The 15,090-nt window shown below is 43.1% G+C and overlaps 2 protein-coding genes across 3 annotated transcripts in view; one reads left to right on the forward strand and one right to left on the reverse strand.

Moving 5' to 3' along the window:
* Positions 1 to 3,719: 3,719 nt before the first annotated feature.
* LOC131353585 (uncharacterized) lies at positions 3,720 to 6,821 on the forward strand. Its single transcript, XM_058390724.1, has 3 exons — positions 3,720 to 3,990; positions 4,745 to 4,926; positions 5,479 to 6,821. The coding sequence occupies exons 1-3, from the start codon at positions 3,837 to 3,839 to the stop codon at positions 6,235 to 6,237; spliced, it is 1,095 nt and encodes a 364-aa protein (XP_058246707.1). The 5' UTR covers positions 3,720 to 3,836; the 3' UTR covers positions 6,238 to 6,821.
* Positions 6,822 to 8,647: 1,826 nt separating this feature from the next.
* lzts1 (leucine zipper, putative tumor suppressor 1) overlaps positions 8,648 to 15,090 on the reverse strand; it is a 9,268-nt gene continuing 2,825 nt past the window's right edge. The window contains exons 2-7 of one of the 2 annotated variants that reach the window (XM_058390504.1): positions 14,633 to 14,726; positions 13,946 to 14,245; positions 12,897 to 13,334; positions 11,403 to 11,591; positions 10,694 to 10,888; positions 8,648 to 10,362 (exon numbers count right to left, since the gene is read on the reverse strand). In XM_058390504.1, the coding sequence (XP_058246487.1) occupies positions 9,820 to 10,362; positions 10,694 to 10,888; positions 11,403 to 11,591; positions 12,897 to 13,334; positions 13,946 to 14,239 (1,659 nt within the window). In that variant the 5' untranslated portion in view covers positions 14,240 to 14,245; positions 14,633 to 14,726 and the 3' untranslated portion in view covers positions 8,648 to 9,819. Of the gene's footprint in view, positions 10,363 to 10,693; positions 10,889 to 11,402; positions 11,592 to 12,896; positions 13,335 to 13,945; positions 14,727 to 15,090 lie in introns of both variants that reach the window. The other variant, XM_058390503.1, reaches the window with a different exon arrangement.

Genomic DNA, 15,090 nt, shown 5'->3' on the forward strand with positions numbered 1-15,090 from the left:
ATAACCTGTCTCACACAGTCTCATAACCTGTCTCACACAGTCTCATAACCTGTCTCACACACTGTATCACACCATGTTATACACAATAAGTTGTCTGTCTCACACCCTGTCTCATAACCTGTCTCACACCTTGTCTCATAACCTGTCTCACACCTTGTCTCATAACCTGTCTCACACAGTCTCATAACCTGTCTCACACAGTCTCATAACCTGTCTCACACACTGTATCACACCATGTTATACACAATAAGTTGTCTGTCTCACACCCTGTCTCATAACCTGTCTCACACCTTGTCTCATAACCTGTCTCACAACTTGTCTTATAACCTGTCTCACACCTTGTCTCATAACTTGTCTCACACACTGTCTCACACACTGTCTCATAACCTGTCTCACACCTTGTCTCATAACTTGTCTCACAACTTGTCTTATAACCTGTCTCACACCTTGTCTCATAACCTGTCTCACACACTGTCACACAGCCTGTCTTACAACCTGTCTCACATCCTATCCCATAACTTGTCTCACACACTGTCTAATAACTTGTTTCGCACACTGTCTCATAACCTGTCTCACACACTGTATCATAACTTGTCTCACACAGTCTCATAACCTGTCTCACACACTGTATAATAAATGGTCTCACACCATGTCTCATAACCTGTCTCACACTGTTTCATAACCTGTCTCACACCTGGTCTCATAATCTGTCTCACACCTTGTCTCATAACCTGTCTCATAACCTGTCTTACACCCTGTCGCACAGCCTGTCTCACATACTGTCTCACACAGTCTCATAACTTGTCTCACACATTGTCTCATAACCTGTCTCACACACTGTATCACACCCTGTCTTACAACCTGTCTCACACAGTCTCATAACCTGTCTCACATCCTCTCATAACCTGTCTCACACAGTCTCACAACCTGTCTCACACACTGTCTAATAACTTGTCTCACATCTTGTCTCATAACCTGTCTCACACAGTCCCATAACCTGCCTCACGCCTTGTCTCATAACCTGTCTCACACAGTCTCATAACCTGTCTCACACACTGTCTCATAACCTGTCTCACACACTGTCTAATAACTTGGCTCACACACTGTGTCACAACCTGTCTCATAACCTGTCTCACACACTGTTTAATAACTTGTCTCACACTCTGTCTCATAACCTGTCTCACACACTGTCTCACAACAGGTCTCACACCCTGTCTCACATCCTGTCTCATAACTTGTCTCACACACTGTCTCATAACCTGTCTCACACACTGTCTCACATCCTGTGTCATAATTTGTCTCACACATTGTCTCATAAATGGTCTCACACCCTGTCTCATAACTTGTCTCACACACTGTCTCATAATTGGTCTCACACACTGTCTCATAACCTGTCTCACATCCTGTCTCATAACTTGTCTCACACACTGTCTCACATCCGGTGTCATAACTTGTCTCACACATTGTCTCATAAATGGTCTCACACCCTGTCTCACACACTGTCTCATAACTTGTCTCACACACTGTCTCATAAACTGTCTCACACCCTGTCTCATAATCTGTCTCAGAAACTGTCTTACAACCTGACTCATAACCTGTCTCACATCCTGTCTCATAACCTGTCTCACACACTCTCATAACCTGTCTCACATCCTGTCTAATAATCTGTCTCACATCCTGTCTCATAACCTGTCTCACACACTGTCTCACACACTCTCATAACCTGTCTCACATCCTGTCTCACACATTGTCTCAGGGTTTCTGCCTGTGTCTAAAATGAATAACTCAGAGGCCTCGGGCACGTGAACACAGGAGCGCGCGCAGATGATGAAAACAAGTGCACCGTTTGGGACACAGCCGAAGAGGGAAAGTTTCATTAGCGCTGAAGAGGGAAATAACTGCCACACGCCCCCTGCTGGTCAGACTAGGAATGACATCATCAACACAGCATTCTCCCTCAGCTCATTAACACATCAGTTAATTAACACTTCACTAGGGCGAATGGGAGTGTGCACGTGAGTGTTTGTGTGTGTGTGTTTGTGTAGTAAGCAATCCTGCTCATTTTTACTGCTCTATGCAAAAGTTTGTGCACCCCCTGATTAAGCCTTTTCAAATGAAAGGTTAAGGTCTACAATCTTTAAAATGTCTGAATCTTTAAAATTCTAACTCACATCCTGTGTTACTGAATAAAACTTAAACAAAAGTGTAGCACGTGACATGTGCAAAAGTTTTGGCACCCAGTCAGAAATGAGTCTACACTTCCTCTTACACCTCCATCACTCATCACCTCCTGAAGGTTTCACAAACCAGTAGAGATAAAGTTCACGCACCAGTATCAACTGGGATTATGGAGAAAGTAAATATTTATTACACTCACAAACAAAAAAACAAGGTGTTTACTCATTACATGTCGCTGAAAATCCTACAGGTTAAGGTTGATTAAAACAAACATTTTAATTAAACTTAAATAAATAAAATCAAATAAATATGTTGGCATATGAGTGAATGTATAAGTAATTAACTAAATAAATAACTTCCTTATTATATTACATTCTGCTTATTTACATATTCAAATCAGGACTTCAGGTGTGTTCACACTGAGCGGCATACAGAATAATCAGGTATTTATATGAGTCTAATTAATATAATGAATTGTGTGTGTGGCCTGCAGCAGTGTTTAAGCTCTATGGGTTTTGTAGTGTTTGTGTGTGTGTGTGAGAGGGAGAGAGAGAGAGAGACTCACATCACTGTATTGTTTTTATTCACTGTGATTAATGAGGTCTTTTCACACGTTAATAATCTCCCAAATACAGCTCTGTGTTCCTGAATAATGGAAGAAAAGGAGGTGTGTGTGTGTGTTCAGATCCTGAGGTAGGGGGTCACCATTTACCTCCTTATTGTTTAACCGTTAAACAGAAGATGTGAGTCACATGACCACGGGAGTTTTTCTTCTAACTGAGAAAGAGAGAGAGAGAGAGAGAGAGAGAGAGAGAGAGAGAGTCAGGTTGGTTGATCACGTGACCTGGTTGGCTTTTTTCTGTGATCATTCAGAGTAAAATATATAATACAATCCAATGATAATAATAATAATAATAATAATAATAATAATAATAATGATAAGATAAGATAAGATAAGATAAGATAAGATAAGATAACCTTTATTTGCCCCACAGTGGGGAAATTTCCAATTTCTTATCTTAAAAAAATTAATTAAATAAATAAATAAATATTATTATTAAGGACGAACTGAACTGGTACTTTAATATATTTGTGTGATCTGCAATAAAATCTTATTAAATCTTCTTTAAAATATCTTATTAAAATATCAGTGTACCACTTTATACACATTAGTTCCCGAGATATAAGTAACAGAATTTACAATATACAAAATATATGATTCTTTCTTTCTTTCTTTCTTTCTTTCTTTATGAAGTAATTCAGTTACTTGTGCTCAAATAAACAGTTTACTTTACTCTATAGTCCTTTATTGTCTCTGAATTAAAATAAAAACTAAACTCTAACGGAACATCTCTGCCTCTTTCTCTCGGCAGATGACGGAAAAGTCCGATTTAAAGTCGTGTCGAAGGCCGAATCCTAAACGTGTGTTGTGTATAAACTAGTGCACTATGTAGTGTGCACAATGTCTCGCTTCCGCTCCCTACCTAGTGCACATGGATGAGGAAGTCGTGGTGTGTTTTGCATTCAGCCGCACAGACCGGAAGCTGATTGGCTATCCGGGCTTGCACTTCCGCTTGTGGGATTTGTACGGCACTTTTTGCGGTAACGGCTGTCCTGTGAGAGAGAGATGCTACAGCAGATAGTGAGCTCGTGAGAAAATGGCGGCTCCGTGGACTAACGACAAGGAGGAGGAGTTCGTGGCCATGATGGAGGGAAAGCCGGAGTTATTCGACAACACGGAGATGAACTTCACCAACAAGACGGCGAAGATGAACGCCTGGCTGGAGCTGGCTAAACACTTCCAGATCAGCGGTGACCACCTCACTGCCCTTTATTTACACCTCAGTGACCACCTCACTGCCCTTTATTTACACCTCAGTGACCACGCACGAGACCACCGCACTCCTCCAACACCACTCTCATTAACATGGCCGACTTTCAAAATGGCTGAGGGATGAGTGATGGCTCGGTTCCGCTCAGTATCGTGATATAATCAGCTCACGGTCCACCTTCAGGCGATATCGCAGTGATGAAGATTCATTTAAACACAGACACATATTATTAAAGTATAATCTTTCTTCAGTTTGATTTGGGAGTGTAGTTTGTTTGTAGACAAGGAAGTCATAAAAGTTAAATGAAACCCCCTGATGGATTGAGGAGATCTGCTCATCAAGCCCATACACTCACTGTCCACTATATTAGGAACACCAGCAGGTTCATGCAGTTATTTATCAGACAGACACGTCTAGAAATCATAGAGATTCAGGTCAGGAGCTTCAGTTAACGTTCACATGAAGAAAGAGTCCGATCTCGGCGACTTTAAGCCTGGCTAGGTTGGAGTTGGATTTTGACTAGTTTGAGTTTTCCAGAAGATCTCTTGCTGGGATTTTCAGTTTAAACAGGATGGTGGGAAAACAAAAAACAGCACTCACAGGAGAATGATAGACTACAAACCACTGAGACCACACCCACCCTCATTTTCTCTTTAATCATTCATGCTTTAATTTCAGCCATTTAATTTTGTCATTTTTTTTTTAGATTGGATATCTTTGTGTTTTTATTCCAGAGAAGGAGCTGCGTAAGAAATGGGACTCTCTCAGGACTCAGTACAGCAGATACACCAAGATGATGTACGGATCGGACGGACGCTTCTTCACCCCGAGGCAGCAGTGGATCATGCAGCGCCTCAAATTCCTCGATCCTCACATCAAGCGCAGGAGCAACTACTGCACCGACCTGGACTACGAGGTGACCATCTGACCGAAACATCACGTCACGACACGCTGCACATCACCAGACAGAATCCCACAGGGGCTGCAGCTATAATTCATCATCTTATGGTCATTGTGGGTAATTACAGTGTTTAGTGTTACTGAAGTCTCACCAGTAGAACACGGTCACGTTATTAATGAAAACACTGAATGACCACAAGCTCCGCCCACAAGAGTACAACTCCGGATCATGTAGAAATATCAGGCCAATCGAAGATGTTGAACTCTGAAAGCTCCTCCTACAGCAATACCGACTTTAAAGCAGATTTTAGAGTAGGAAGTGAAATCTGACCAATCGACAATGAGTTCCTAAGCTCCTCCCACAAAGTGCTGTATTTAGAGTATGGTGTCAAAATTCCCAAAATCAGGAAGTACAATCAGACCGTTGCATCATTTTCTACAAGCTCCTCCCACATATTTCCTGACTCTGTAACAGGAAGTGAAGCACACCTGAAGGAGTTTCTGATGGAGGTGTTGTGATTAACACACACTGTTTATGAATTAAGAAGTTTGTTTGTTTGTTGCCTAGGTGACAGTGGTTGAGAACGGCTGTGAGGACTCGAGCCCCGCCCAGGTGGACGTGGAGATCGAGGCGGACAGTCTGAACAAGCTGGAGATGAACCTGGACACGTCCAAGCTCTCCAAACAACTCTCTAAACGTGCGTTCCAGGATGAGGACGAGGACGAAGTGCGTTCCTGCGGAGCCAAGAAACCCTGCTCTGACAAGCCCAGCCCACAGATGTTCCCCAAAACATCTGTCTCCAAGCGACAGTGCGACGAGGACGATGAGGACGAAGAGTCGGACTCTGCGAGTCTGAGGAGGATCGTGTGCAGCACCATGGAGGAGAAGAAGGACGAGCGCTGGGACGGTTTCTCCGTGTATGTCACTTCCTGTTTGCGCAGCTTGAACTCGTCCCGGAGCCGCATGTGGGCGCAGGAAGACGTGTGCGCCGTGCTGCAGAGACACATGGAGCGAGACGGCGAGGACGATGAGGACGGTGCGGGGGACAGGAGCGAGACCTGCAGGAGAACCTGCTCCACCTGCTGCGGCTCTAGGAAGAACAGGAGCGAGGGCGGTGCCGGCAAACTGGCCACGCCCACCACAGACGATCAGGACGACCTCGAGCCTTTCCTCAAGTCCATGTCCATCATCATGAAGAGGTTACCTGAGGGTGAGAGGTCAGAGGTTAAGTTCAGGATCCACGAGCTGGTGCACAAAGCTCAGATGAAACATCTAACAGAACAGAAGAGCGAACAGAGGAACATGCAGAACTCATCTGCTCTCTGAGTGTGCGCACACACACACACACACACACACACACACCCCCCAGTGGCACTTTTGTATACAGCTTTATAACACTCTCTTTTTTTAACTTATAAATATATATATTTCATAAAAAGGTCCGTGAGGAATAAATCAGGAAGATTCTCAGATCTTCTCTTCATAGTGTTTTCTGCTGGAACAGGAAAAACGCTGGAGATCTTCAAAAACATAAAATAAACACTGTTTCTACTTTTTATATTAAAGTTAAAACCTCCAGCTCCAGGCTCAGGGTTGCCAGGTTCATCAGGATCCCTCACAGCTGTGCTTCTTATGAGAGACAGAGACAGAGAGACTTCACTGATCCTGTGAGACAAAACCACACTGAATATTGAATACAGATGTGTATAACATTGGAAAATAAAAGAAAACTGGAGCAATAAAAGAGGTGTGAACGTGATGGTGAATATTTTAAAGAACCTGTGTGTGAGGTGAAGAGTGGGTTGAGATGCTGGCGCAGGCGTGTTCCTTGAGCTGTTATTCAGGGTTGTGGTAAGACTGATTTCCTCAGACATTCTTCACAGCAGCAGAGGGAGGAGAGTCAGTTAGATGAAGAGCTCTGTGGGGTGTGTGGTGTGAGGTAAAGGTGGTGAGATGAACTGTTCATGATGGAGAGCAGTTTGTCCAGTGCTCATCTCTCCTGCTGTCCACTGACTCCTCCTCCTCTGGTCCTCCAGTCCAGTCTGATGTCCAGGTGAATACCCAGGAAATTGCTGGACACTGCCATCCTCCTCACCCGTGATGTTCCTGGGCTTGCTCTCAGTTCTCATTCTTCTGAAATCCACCTCCTTGATCTTGTTTACATTGAGCAGCAGATGATTCCTCTGTCACTCCGTAAAGTTCTCCCAGTTCCCTGTCCGTCTCTAACACACCACAGATCCCTCAGAAAGTTTTACCTGAAGTCTGAGGGGGAAAGTGTTAAATCTACAGCTAATTATACTGAAACTGTGTTCTAATTGCAATTAAAAATATAAACATAATTAGATTTGAACGAATGAAATGCATGATTGATGAATTAATTGACTAATTGAACACTACATTATACTGTATATTAATTAGTAATTAATGAATAGCAGACAGAAAGATTAATTACAGTTGTCCAGGCTTCTGAAAGCTGAGAGCAGCTGATTAAACAGGTGGAGTCAGGCGTGTTAAACATTCAGCCACGCCCACAGCCACACCCACACCGGGCCTCTGCGGATTAGACTGGAAACTTCCTGAAATATCTGACTGGGAAGTGTGAAGACTGGTATATCACTGTGTGCCGAGGGGGTTTCTGGGATACGGTGCCGCGGGAAGAGAAGCTTGAAGGTAGGAATGAAATGAAGCAGAACCTCAACACGTGGTCATGTGATGCAGGTGATGAAGATGAGCGGAGGTCAGTGAGGGGCTGAGAAGAATCTTACAAGACGGAGAGTAAAGTGATGCAGCGTCACACTGTTGAACACTAGAGGGCGCTCCAGTATCATAAACACTCAGGTGATTCATTTCTTTCTCTCTCTCTCTCTCTCTCTCTCTCTCTCTCTCTGATTACATGACTTCATTATTAACGCTTGAGTTTCGTATCCACACGATTAAACACCAAAGCGGATTATTCTTATTTATTCACGTTTGATGAAATTCCGTCCGATAAATTCACTCGACTCAATAAGAGTCGACTCTTTTGACTCTTGATTCGACTCACTGTCTTTTTTACCCGGACAAAGCGATTGTTTTCCTCTCCGCAGCTGTGACTGAAATTGTTTAAAGAAAATAAAAAAGACAACAAATCAACAAAAGACATTTACTTTGTAGTGAACTTCATAGAATACATGTTCATTTATCTAAATTATTCAGACTCTGTGTCTCTATCATTATCTGTTGTGTTTGTGCTTCATTATGAAAGAGATATTTCCATGAATCCTGAGCATCTGCTTCACACACAGCTGAGAGACAAATACACCAGTTAATCGCTCAGGTGGAGAAAAATGGATTCTGTGGAAATATTTCACTGATTAAAGATTAATGAATGATTAACAAATGGACGGGAAAAAAAGACTCACAAAAAGAATCATATCAAAGAGTCGACTCATGCACAAATGACTCAGCACTAGTTATAGCATAAAGCAAAATATTCTTCATTCCACTTTTCCCGTGAGCCATTTTTACATTTTTGCAGAACTTCTGAGAGAAAATCTACTCCATAAAAGACATGAAAGTGTACTGTGTGCTGCTCTTTGTAAACAAACCCATAATCCTGGGACAAGTGTGAACATGAAGGTTAAGCAATTCCCCTGCTGTGAGAACTGGAATATCAGCACATGTCTGGTCAGATACAGCTCGGCTCTGAGAGCTCCGTCCACCTGACGTCATTTATTCTCTACTGAAGACTCTCGTGTTTATTAAAAAAGTAACTTTTATTATATTATCAGAATAAATACAATACATAGTGTACATCATTCAGTGTGTGTGGCGTGAGAACACAGTCTGAAGTGCCCTCCGTGAGGCAGTGGCAGAGTTTGTAGGGTTTGGTGTAGATGTTTGGTTGAAGTAAAGCTCTGGTGTGAAGAGAAAAGATAGATTTTGTGAACGGTCAGTGTTTATGTCCAGTTCTCGGCTGAAATAAAGCTTCTCCGAGTTTAGTTTGATCTGCTTCTGATCTGATTTGGTGGGTTTTTATTTCCTCGCAGTTCCTCATTTTAAACTCAAAGTCAGCAAAAGATATCTTTTACTTACAGAGAATATTATTTTGCTTGATTTGGCGTTTCCACAGAAGCTGCTAGACTCTTACACAAACTGGAAACGTCTCTCGATCCTCCACAGTCGCTGCTACGCTCTGCATTTGCATACTGGAACCTGATTGGCTGTGATGTTATGATGTAATCACAGCACTTCCCGCTCTAACTGCAGTGAGATTTTTTTTTGCAGTGAGTAATGAGCTTCACTCATAAATAAATAACAAACATATAAACAAAATTAATAAAATTGAGACAACTTTAAACCTTCAGTCAGACGTCCAGTGTGAGGAGTGTGTTATGTCTACACCGGGGCCATGCTGCGATCGAGGAGCTGGGATCGACGCTAGGAACAGGTTTTTTTCAGTAGGAAGACTGATGGAATTTCTGAGTAACAATCAGCACCATTGCTAAGGTGAAGTGCTAAATATCCAGTGTACTTGCTAGGTAGCAGAGTAAGATTGGTGAATATCCATGAGAGACACAATTATTGGAATGATTAAAACATTTACTCCTCATCTGCCATCCTGACCGAGAACCTGCTTCAGGAATGTAGAAATGCCTTCTGGGAAAGTTTTATTTTTATCTAGTAAAGTGTTCTTTGGTTTGTCTGTCTGTCTGAGGAACGCCTCTGAATATAACTCTACAAACAATGGCTTTAGATGGTTCTTTAGCTAAGATGAAGCAGACCCATCTGAGGAACCCTTAAGGAACCTTTTTCTAAGAGTGGACCTCGATAACTGAAGAGCCCTTAAAATTGCTAATCGGACGCGACCAAGGGGACACGGAAGTGGGCAAGTGTGCATTAAAGACGGGATCGGAACAGGGCACTGCTTCATATCTCAGTGGCCACCATTTCACTGTAGCTCACATCTGTCTTTCGGATATCTGTGTCCTCCTGTGTCCGGTCCTTGTCCTTTTCTGTCCTGTCTTCCACTTTGCCGTTTCGTTCCTTCAGTCTTTTCTCCAGCTCCTGGTTCTTTCTGTGCATCTGGACGTAGTTAAACTGCAGCTGCTTCTGGTAACGGATCACTTTGTCCTTCTCTTTGTTCCACGTCTGCTTCTCACGCTGGAAGCTGCTCAGGATCTTCTCCTTCTTCCGTTTCTCGTCCTCCAGCTGCTCACGCAGACTCTCCACCTCCTTCTGAAGGACGTCGACGTCTTCTGAAGATTCCTGGGCAGCCATCTTGGATTGGAAGATCTGCAGTAGATGTTGTTGCTCCTGCAGCTGGACCTTCAGGCTCAGGAGCTCTAAATGTTCCTCTCTGGCCAGCAGGAGATCTTGTTTCAGGGTTTTGCCGTCCGTCTCCAGCTTTCCTGCTTTCTCTCGGAGCAGCTCGGCCTCGTTCTTCTTCCTCTGCAACTCGTTTTCACAGACCTTCAGGAAATCAAACCCAGGTTAGCTGAAGCGAGGCTGTGTTTCCTCCAATAAATTATAAAATGCAAACTAATATTGTTGAAATTGGAGAGAGAATAATAAAATTCTTATTTGACTGAAATAATGTCTTATTATATAACATCTTATTAATGTTAAAAAACATATGCTACGACAGGAAGCTATGACCAAATAAGGAATGTGGAACACAATAAGGGTCAGATGGGTTGCCAGTATGGAAATCGATAGAGGTCAGAAGCAGTGTAGAGTTGACCATTAGCTTGACCATTAGATTGAACCCCTACAGAAGTATTGAGTGTTGTATAAAACACACCTCCATCTCGGTGGTCCGTAAGCGCAGTGTCTCCTCACACTCCCTCTGTTTCTCCTCCAGTTCCTCCATTTTACTCCTGCTTTCTCTCAGTGCGGCTCTCAGAGACACAATCTCGCCCAGCTTACTGGTCACTTCAGCCTGCGAGTCCTTCAGCTGCTGCTTCAGCAGAGAGATCTCACCCACCTTCTGACACACCTGCACAGGAACAGACACACAGAATATTCTCACACTCCAGGATGATGCTCAGAAACAATATGGCCACCATATCGGTTCTACTGCGGCGGGGCTTAGTTTACTCAAACAGCTGGAACTGCTGACTGGTTTGATGGATTCACAAGAAACATGAAGCCATGTTGAGGACAAGATACTGATAAAGACATGTGGTGTGGTCGGAGGTGTGGCCAGAACACTCCAGAACACTCCAACAGAATGTTTCAGGAATCATCTGAAACATCTAATAATGGATTATTCAGGAAACAAGGCAGCCATCATCCAATCAGCAGCCGTCAGGGTTAGCAGTGAGCTAGCAGCATGGAGCATGAAGTATATTCAGTTTGGTAGCTTCTAGCCAGTGAATATGATAATGTGAAGGGTTCTAGGATCCAGCAGATCACCAACTGTTTTTAGATTATTATTATTATTTTTTTTAATTATTATTATTATTATTATTATTATTATTATTATTATTATTATTATTATGACTCCATACCTCCCACTGTGTCTCTTCCAGTGTGGCTGTTATAGGGCTGTGTTGGTGTTTGTAGATGAACTGACTCTCGGCTGCATCTCGGTCCCTGATCAGCTGATCCACTTCCTCCTGAAGCTGATCTTTATCCTGCTGGAGCTGAAGAACCTGCAGCTGGAGGAGCTGCTGAGCCTGCAAAGCATGCTGGGATACCTGCAGAAGAACATACACTCATCAGGACTCTTTAAAGCAATAATGAACAGTTAATCCTGGGGGTAGAGCTAAACACAGGACCAATCATTTAACATCCTTCACTTCTGGATAAACCAAAGCATCAATATTAGAAATGAAGAAACGTTGCTGCTCAAGCCACACACCTGCTCACGTTTAACAAGATTCTCCACAAGGGGGAGCTACTGATCCTCACCCAGACTTTTTCACTGGAGCAACAAGTTTAGTCACTACAGAGCTGCATGCTAATCTCAGGAAGATGCTAATGCCGCGGGAAATCTGGCCCGATTATTGAACATTAGCAACAATTAGGTGAAACTAGCCATGAGTAGAGATACTAGCTGCTAGCCTAGTGAAAGCCTAGCATTCCTGTGGCTGAACTACTTTTGTAATAACGTAGCTTTTCCAGTATGTTCTTCAGCATGTAGTAGTTTAGCACAACAAAAGTAGCTAGCTAGATACTTCCAAAAACATCTGAACCAAGAGGAATGTTGGGTTTTGATAATTGTTGTTCCTGAGCTAGTGCCTGTTGTTTGATATGGGTTATGGGTTGTTCAGTCAGTAGAGGAGACAGACTGTGATGAATAAAACTAGACCGACAGGACTGCAGCTCTGTAATTAGCTCAGCATCTCGCTAACAAACAAACCCAGTAAACACAAACCTGTGTCTGCATGCTCAGTAATAATGTGTGAGGTTGTGCAATCCAGCTACGGTGAGAACAAATCTGGGTGTGGCCTCCAGTGTTCAGGACATGAGCGAAGTTATCATAACGTCACTACTTACTTTCCCGAGAAAAACCCAGGAGTGAAAGTTATCAGTTTTCTGCCTCTGTGTTTGAATAACGTGGAACTGAATCTAAACCCAGAGTCGAGATGGTCACATGGTCACAAAGCGTCAGGTGTAGGTGCAGATCCCTGAGACAGTGGGAGGGACCAGTGCTGAGGAACACAGAGAAACTGGGAATAGAGGGCACGAAGCCTTTATTATCACCATTACACCACAGTGGAATTCTTTTCTTCACATATCCCAGCTGAGGAAGTTGGGGTCAGAGCACAGGGGCAGTTATGATACAGTGCTCCAGGAGCAGGGAGGGTTAGGGTCCTTTCTCAATCGCCCAACAATGGAGCCTGGTGGTGCTTGAACCCTGATCTTCCAATGAACAACCCAGAGCCTTAACCATTTAATCTACTGCTGCCCCCAATAGAGGAACTGTGAGAGGAAGAAGACTCTTAAAAGCCTCCTTCTCTAAGTGAAGGTTAACATGAACAAATGTCAGTGAGCTTTACCTCAGAGCTGTAGATCTGTCTCTCCTCACACACTTCAGACTCCAGTGAACTTGGAAAATTCCTCTCTGAGGAAGGGCTGGTGGTGCTCAATTCCACAGTTTTAGCCGTGGCGTCGGTCTTTAGGCTCACTGGGCCGGACGTGCAGTCACTCAACACGCTCGTGGATCTTGTGCTGGAGTTGGGTGTCCTGCCGTCTCCGTTAACCCCACCGGTCCATTTTGTCCTGCTGTTAGCGCCGTCGTTGGTCCAGCTGGAGCCGGAGATCCCAGAATCACATGGAGATCCTGAGCTCATGTCATGTTTCGGTTCCGGTGTCTGGGGTTTGGGATGGTCGATATGGCTGAGGTTGGTTCCTAGAATTGTGCTCAAACTGTTGTGGGTTTCTACAGAAGAGCTGCTGCTGCGGGGGAACTGGGGCAGGAAGGAGCCTTCTGCAGTCTAATGGGAAAACAGAGGAAAGATGAGTAATGCAGTATGGTTAAATTTAATTCTCCATCATACCAGAAATCAATTCCTCAAAACCAACAAGTCCATGGATTAACTCATGCTTTTATTAGAAGAATAATGATTAGCAAGTGAACCAGCAAGCAAGAAAAATTCAAACCGCTACCCCCCCCCCAGTGGAACAGATGGAGAAGAACATAGGAACATCTGCTGTAAGAGAAGAGGACTTGATGAAGAAACGGTAAAAAGTGTCGGTTTGGCAGTAAGATCATGACGGGAATTTATGTGAGAGGAAACGGAGACAGGAAGTGCAGGAGGGTGTGTTGTAAACATGACTAGCTCATGATGATGGAGATGAAGATTAGATTAGCGCAGCGTTAAATAAAACTTCTACAAAGATGACTAAAGAGTGCGCAGGACAATAGCTGCTAGTGAAGAGCAAGACACGCCCTGTGGGGGCAGGGCAAATACACATACATTCTAGGATAGATTAGATTTAAATATAATAAATACAAGACTAATACAGAGGCAAAAATGGAAAGAATTTCTAGAGTTATTATATAAAAAGTGTATTAAAGATATTGAATAAAATCTCGGTCCTGTACCTGCTCTAACCTAGCGCACACGCTCAGTTCCGTGGGTGTTCTCCTCGAGCCAGCGTCGTCCAGCGATTCTTCTCCTCTGGGTTTGTTGGTCACTTTGATGTAGAAGAAGTCGTCAGCATCGCCGGTTCCCGCGGAGGCGTGGCCGAGTTTGGAGTTGTTGTTTTTGCCGTTGTGTTCGTGAGAGAAACCGTGCTTCAGCAATCCGCCTCTTTTACCCTGAAACCCTTTTTTCATCTTCTGATCCGAACCTCTGCAGTTCTTAGTGCCGGGTATTAGACTGCTGACGCTACCCATGATGCCCTGCACACGCGTGCAATACATCGTACATCACCATCACAGTACAGAGACACAGAGGCGCTACGTTTACTCTTTATTCGCTACTCACTTTCTGCTAATTCCTGTCTTGTTTCAGTAACATCCAGATCAGATTTGACTTTTATTTTTTGTTATGTTTATTACCAATTCCACAATTTACACTCTTTTGATTGCTAATTCAATATGTAAACTAACAAACAAGCTAACTTAGCACGCTAACTTAGTGTTTTAGCTAACAGGAATTGAAATAAATAAACGAAAAATAAATAAATAATCTACAGCAGTTTATTCATCTATCTGTCTCTCAAGCTGCTATTTTCCCCAGTTTTACTAGCCTAGCATGTTAGACCACTAAGTTAGACTAAACCTTACTGCGTTTCTATGGTAACAGCAGGAGCTCACGCGACCGTTCCACAGGTTTTTTGGCTCTGAACTTGATCATGTCCTCATCGGTTCTGAGGAGAACCTGAAAAACAAGTGTTTAGGAGGAGTCTGAGTGAAATCTTCACAAAAACAAATCAGTTGAAAAAATGAACACAGTTGAATCAGCGCAGTCACATGACGCTTAATAACCAATAAAAGTCCAAAATGAACCGGGTTTTTTTTCTCAGGACATTTTGAGTATCTTGATCAAGTCTTTTGTTATTTTTCTAGTTTTTAAAACAAAATAGTTTAGTTCAAAGTTTGAACATTTTCTTCATTCCTTTGTCATGTTCAGAAATTAATCTTTATTTTTGCAGAAACATAAAAGAGACTTTACTGTGCCGTATCTTACTGTACTCATCTCTCTAATGGTACTGTGCCGTATCTTACTGTACTCATCTCTCTAA

This window comes from Hemibagrus wyckioides, linkage group LG05, assembly GCF_019097595.1.
Source record: "Hemibagrus wyckioides isolate EC202008001 linkage group LG05, SWU_Hwy_1.0, whole genome shotgun sequence".
NCBI lineage: Eukaryota > Metazoa > Chordata > Actinopteri > Siluriformes > Bagridae > Hemibagrus > Hemibagrus wyckioides.

What these genes read in the sequence shown, in the direction of transcription:
- LOC131353585 (XM_058390724.1), top strand. Translation starts at nt 3,837, where the DNA reads ATGGCGGCTCCGTGGACTAACGACAAGGAGGAGGAGTTCGTGGCCATG. An exon ending in TAAACACTTCCAGATCAGCG is followed by an intron (nt 3,991 to 4,744) that starts GTGACCACCTCA and finishes TTTTTATTCCAG; the next exon opens with AGAAGGAGCTGCGTAAGAAA. An exon ending in GCACCGACCTGGACTACGAG is followed by an intron (nt 4,927 to 5,478) that starts GTGACCATCTGA and finishes TTTGTTGCCTAG; the next exon opens with GTGACAGTGGTTGAGAACGG.